Source organism: Schistosoma haematobium, chromosome 3, assembly GCF_000699445.3.
Source record: "Schistosoma haematobium chromosome 3, whole genome shotgun sequence".
Taxonomy (NCBI): domain Eukaryota; kingdom Metazoa; phylum Platyhelminthes; class Trematoda; order Strigeidida; family Schistosomatidae; genus Schistosoma; species Schistosoma haematobium.
The window spans coordinates 40200101-40207077 of NC_067198.1; the positions used below are offsets into that span (position 1 = coordinate 40200101).

A 6977-nucleotide genomic window follows, 5' to 3' on the forward strand; every position below is an offset into this window, starting at 1 on the left:
ATGAAATACACATATTTACTACTTATATCCATTATATTATCACTATTTATAACATTTATTAAAGCTGATAATGATTATGATAATGATAATCAGAATAAACATTCATATCATCACAATCATAAAAGAAACTATCAATCTAAGAATGTCGATAGTAAATCAAAACAATATTCATATAACAAAGAAAAAAGTAATAATAATGATGAACATCTTGAAAGAAATAAAAAATCTATTCGTCCTAGAGATCATAATTATGCATATCGGAATAATCAAATAAAATCTCGTGGTAATAGTGCAAAAAGTGGCAGTTATTCAGAAAGTACATATTTCGCATTACATACTGGAACAGATAGATATGGTCGAAGAAAGTATTATTCACGATTTCAAACACGTGGACGATCAAATGGTTATCGTAAAAATATGTTTTTTAATATTTTTGATGTAACCGGTGGTATTAAAATGACACAGAATAAAAATCAGTTGACAAAATCCGAAAAAAAAGATAGTTACATAAAAAAAAATTATATTAATAATAAAGATTATAATGATAACACGAATGAAAAGCCGGAATATCCAGAATCACCTGTTTTCAAAGATGGATACAGGTCATTAGACAAAAACCTTACTACTAATTATGGAAACTCGACTAATGCATCAATTCCATTAACCGGTAAATAATCCCAACTATAATCAAAAAACTTTTGTAGTTAATAAAAAACGCTATTCATGTTCTGCATAAAATGAGTTTATTTCTTCATTATTTAAAGAAAACTATTGTATTTCTTTCTATTTTAGTGAAAACATAGTAAAGTCACAAGTAAAGGGTTATAATTTCCCGTTCCGAATACTCAGAACTGCGAATGATTAGATCTCTGCTCCTCTAGATTCCTTTGAAGGTTATGACCATAAACCTTTGTTTAGTATAATCAACAAGCTCCTATCTTCTTAGGATTCATAAAAACTCATGAATTCCAGTTCAGAATAAAATAAACAGGGAATTGCGAACACATTCCATATAACAAATTTCATACTGATTTAAAAACCGAGTAGCTATCTGTATAAAGTAACTCACAAGATAACAAGTTGAGCGATTAAATCGATAACTACCGAGTTAAAGTCCCAACATGAACATTCAGGTAGAGTTCCTAATTAAAAGGAACGAGCAGCCTGATTTCTGTGACTAGACATATACCTGATAGACTAAAACATTGGATAAACAATCTTTGAAAAATAAATAAATAAATAACAGCTACGCTTTTATCTCCATGCATGTCAAATCTCTTCACCACATTTTATCATAAACGGTCGATCAGTAAACAATCACCTGTACAAGATCATTCAAAATCGATTATACACAGACATTAGCTTATTCAATAAGACAATCAAATACAAGACAAAACAATCTGAAAACAACACAGAATATTAACTAAACCACACATGGTTAAAAAGATTAGTTTAAAAAACATCAGCAGTAAAATTAAGTTAAAAAGTCAAGTAAATAAATCTGTTCAAAAATTCAAAGCAAACTTTCTCATAGTATTAGAAATAATAAACAATGCAGATTATCAACAGAATAAAAACCAAAAATTACAGAAATCTAGATCGGACAACAAGAAACATTTATATTAGCAAGATTGGCTTTAGAACCATAGAAAATTGATACAGAATACTCAATTTGTTTTATCGAACCAAATAAAAAAATGTTTCTATGCTGATCTACACAAAGACTATGGCATATCAAATGTGAATCTAGGGAAAAAGAGCAGCGATATATTTGTTATTCCTTGAGTAAACATTTCCATATACTAAAATACTATTAGTCAACTGATATAAAATACGAAATCAGAAGAATGTTACAAAACAAAAGTCAACTTATGTAAAGTATAAATATTAAATTGTGTGTGAAGAGAAGATGAAATAGAAATTTACAATAAAAATATTTCACCAAACACAAAATGAGGCAGTAACAGATAATCATAATATAACAGAACACAAAAAGCAACATATACGTCGTCAACTAATACATTACATATTTGAAAAAAACATAACTGTAAATAAATTGATCGAAATTCTCAAAAATGAAGAAAAATTTCTTATTTTTACCATTCAAAACACATTCATAGTCTTCAACAGGAAATGGGGTTATTCAGCACTTGCTTGTTCACAGAATAATTTATCAATCATTAGCGTAAATGAGAACTAGTCTCATCAGTGAGTAGGTCTGTGTACTTACTAAAATCTCAATGGATGTATCTATCAAAAAGTGTTTAGGAAGTAGCAAATAGTATACATTTTCTTAATCTCATTTCCAGTCTCTATTTAAGGAGAGATTTATCACAAAGCATTGCGTCGTTTATCTAACAACAATTCACCCTTACCACTAAGTTGAAACATAACAAACAATCGATTACTCAAGTGCAATCTCATGAAAGTGAATTGCGAACATTACATAAAATTCCAATTCCAGTCAACAAGTATGCTGAAAGTGGATAGGAAATACATTACGGAACCCATCAAACTACATCACGAGACGAGCGTCAACTTGAAATCTTGAAGGGAAACAGAGAAGAGGAAGACCAAAGAATAAGTTGTGTCGATAATTGCAAGCAGACATAAAAAGGATGAATTATAAATGGGAACAAGTGGAAAGGATTTTCCAGGACAGAGTTGGATGGAGAACTTTTACCGGGGCCCTTTGAACCACAGATGCTAATAGAGGTATTTAAGTAGATAAGTAAAGAATAAGAACTGAACTTGGACATATATATTGTTGTAACGTGTGAGACTGCAGGTTATGATAAGCAGCGTATTTATCGATCGCTTCTGTAACAGTGACACGTAAACACGTAAGGACGACCTAGTGCCCTGATTGGTCCTGCTTCGCTGTCTGTCCTAGCCAGTTGAGTCAAGAACACAAGTCACAGCCTCTGAGTTATGAATCATTGTATTTCAGACATACTATATTTATATACCAAACAAACAAACCACTTCGTACCATAAAATAGGAAACAACATTTACAAAATATTTAACAAGTGAAATAAACATCGACCAATAAGAAATGTACATTTAAGGTCCAAGGCCACCATAGACTTAACACGATAATTATTGGTATATTTTTCCGACTATCCTAACATATATATAATTCATTGTATCATCAAATACATATACAAGAATATAATAAACACTGGACTCAATAAATATTACTACTGAGACATTATATGCGAAAGTTGGACGTTAGTGGGTCAATTTAACAATATTCTAGTGAGCAGCGTGGGGTTGTGGAGATTGTTGAGTTTCATTAAAATCATGAACCGATAAATGATAGACCGCCATGGATCGTGGGTACGCATAGTTGAAGAATCTTATATAAGCATGTCAGATCCACTCCTGGTTCTCACGTCTTCGGTTGACCTTGTGGATTTTTTTACTAATGCAAATATGATCGATCTGGTTCTCCGTGGTGTGGTCCGGTGAGACCAATGTAGCTTTGTATATGCGTTTGTGGGGCAATATTGTGCCGACTAAAACCGATTTGTTGAATGCGAATAGATCTGCAAATTTCTCGCCATTTTCATTTCAGTCTCCCAGTCTATGTCGTCCCAGGATATCTTCATATCCGGTGTTGTACATTCCGACATCGACGTTTAGGCCTCCAATCAGAATGGGCAGTTCCTTTCCTGAGCACTTCTCTATGATTGATTCTAGCCTCTCATAAAACTGATCTTTATGATGTTCTTTGCTACCATTGGTGGATACATAACACTGGATAATATTCATCGTGATTTCCTCCTTCTTTGTTTTGAATGATGCTTTGTTGAGTGCTTTACTTACTTCATTGGATAGCATCAATGCAAATCTCTGAGTATGCGAAACATTTTCTTCTTTGTGACCAGAGTACAGCAGCATCTCTCCCGAATCTATCCTTCGCTGTTCAGCTTCGGTCTAATGGATATCACTGATTCCGAACACCACCGAGTTGTATCTCTTCATTCCCGTAACTATTTGAACAGTCCTTCCCGTCTCCTACATTTTCTGAACATTCTATGTACCTATATTAATTGTAGCTCTGGTTGTTTGAAGAAGTATCGGCCTCGTCACTACCGTAGATTCTAAGCTTTCCCTATGGGGCGTCGTGATCCTTCTAAGCAAAGATCTTTCAACTTAGACAGCAGAATTTAAATGTTTTAAATTGTTTATTCTGGCTAATGTCTTTTTTCAGCAAGTTTGTTTTCTATGGGATGAGGCTGCTGACTCCAAACAAACTCACCTACTTTATCCGAGCTTAGAACCTAGTGTAAGTAGTTGTGATAATTAAGCGATTATAAAAATACACCTTACTCTTATTTTTACTTTAAAAACGTTTTATAACTAACTGGATCAAAATAGAGAGACATATGAACATCTTAGGACTTCAAAACACTAGAAGAAAAATACTGATACTGTTATGCATAAACCTGAAAGAAGACTTATTGTTGTTATCAACAAGTCTAATTGCATAAAAAATTGGAAATGATTCTGTGCGATGGAAGCAAATTTTTCGCTGATGTTGAATTTGATGAATTAAGCAAATAAAAAAGGTGAGGCAACTCGAATATGACGAAATTATTTAATGTGAATCGGGCTAACAAAGAAAGATTATAAATGACTGTTGATCTCTCACGCAGCTGCTTAGTCTCTAGACCACGAACCGGATCTAATAGTGTATACGTCTAATTTCAACCTATCAGTGATACTTCGCAATCACCTTCCACTCTCTAGTTTTGCTTTTCTCATTAACCTATTTAGAGAACGTGTTATCAACAGAAACCAATTTATTACCGTTGTGTGTATGACACATTGAAAATGTGTCTTCTGACACCATCGTAAAGATACTCACAATACCAACTATATTTCAATTTCCAAGGTAAAATCATAAAAATAATAAATGAGTAAATATTGTTATGATTAAACGAAACTAATAAAACTTTCATGAAGCTGTTTCTAGACTAACTCTTTACTAGAAGAATACATTAGGGATCGGTTACTTCATATCCGGTTAATTACAAACCTCACTTCAATTATATTTCTCACTTTGTTATTGTATCCACGTACACAAAACAATAGGTTATTTGAAGAATTCCTATCGTAGGTCAGTTAGTTGAGCAAGAAGTAAGAACCAAATATCAAGAGAATTATCCAGAACGGTGTTCTTTTAGCTCATGGGTCTTCTTGTTAATTTTCTTTGTTTTGTTATAGATTTTAATATATAAACGTTTCCATGTGACTGGAAAAGCATAAGATTACAATACTTCTTTGATCCGTTCCAAGCTTGATATTTCGGTTTTCCTACCATGAATTTACTGGATTTGAAAACACCACAGCTTAGTATGAACAGTCAGTTGAATGATCAATTATATTACATTACATGATGCAAAACCTGATAACACAACATCATGAATATTGGCACTATTTTACAAAACGTTGTTCTTTGCAAGGACTAGACCGTACAACCAAACACGTTATCAATGATCGCCATTCAATATTCAACACAAAAGTGTTGTAAAGAGTGAAACTGAACAATTTATTGATTGTATTGTTTAACTTAGCTTTTCTGATACAGTATTATTGAGTGACATTTCAGAATCCTCATAATTTCACAGCTATCATCTTGAAATCTGACTATGTCTACAGTGTGTTACCAAGTTACTTAATAACGACAGCTATATGAATTCACTATTTATGATCATTATAGTGTGTACACAATCTACGATTCTTTTCTTTAAAATAATATCATTTCTAATTCTGAGTTTGGCATAGATTTTATCCTTCACATCTACAAAATGACTGAATTTAGTTAGGAAACTGTAGTCGTTTCATGTAAAAGTGAACAACTCATTTGTCCAATTATGGAATTCATCAGCAAAATATTGTAGGATGTTGATTGATTGGTATGAAAGTAGGTTGACAGCTAAAATGCATGAACTACTAGTATTTATACTGTAGTAGTTTTAAGGGTGAGCAATGTTGAACAGTACTTGACAATGATGAAACACTTTTCCACTCAGTCCAGATTCTCAATATTTGTCTAACCAATTCAGTTCATGATGTAAATTACTAGATAATAATTACGTAATACTTGATCATTTCAAATAAATTGAGCATTAAGTAGATTGTTTGTAATAACAAATAGAATAATATTAATGATAATTAATAATTGATTTCAATTCACATGAATTTTTATTGTCTTACAGTTAAACCGATTGAGCTGGCAATTAACACTTAAATTAGTGAACACATTTACACCTTAACAAATAATAATAATAGTAAATGTTTATTTCTGCATACTTGTTATTGTGGCACCACAAATAGATGACGTTCAGTGTAATTTAAATGTGAAATAATATTTATTTTGAATGGGATTTATAAAATTGTTGTTAGATGGATCATATGTATGAATAGGATTAGTCTCATTAAAAATGAATAAAGAAATTCTTCATTCATGATCCTTAAAATGAATGTTGTACATGACAGAGTATAGATACTGTTGATTCAAACATATTCTTATACAGTAGTCTACAGTTTAGTGGATAAATAAGGGTAATATATGTGTGCGTCTTTCAGTGTTCATTCATCACCTACACAATCTGTTTAGTAGAACATACTAGGATATAGATTTTACTATGGAACACGAAGTAGAAGGTAAATTCCATTTCCTGGATATTGGAATCAGAAGAACATCAAATGACAAATTACAAAGACATGCTCACCGCAAAAATACCTAGAGTGAAATTCATCTCAATTACTACAGTTTCTATCCAATGAGTTACTAAAAGAGTATCATACGAACCCTTTTTGACCGCGCACGCAAAATTCGCTCAAAGGAATGCTAGATGAAGAAATTATTCTCATCACAAATTGCTCACTTGGAAATGTATATCCGGCGAATTTCATTCAGAAATATGCAAAAACTAACCCTCAGGTAAAGTAGGATAGAGTGGAA

At 32.1% G+C, this 6977-nt stretch overlaps 1 protein-coding gene across 1 annotated transcript; it reads left to right on the forward strand.

The window, feature by feature from the left end:
• On the forward strand, positions 1-738 carry MS3_00005781 (uncharacterized protein; the record flags this gene model as incomplete). The annotated part of the gene is made up of 1 exon (XM_012944011.2): positions 1-738. One exon carries the CDS (start codon positions 1-3, stop codon positions 673-675), a length of 675 nt encoding a protein of 224 aa, XP_012799465.2. The 3' UTR covers positions 676-738.
• Positions 739-6977: the final 6239 nt, after the last annotated feature.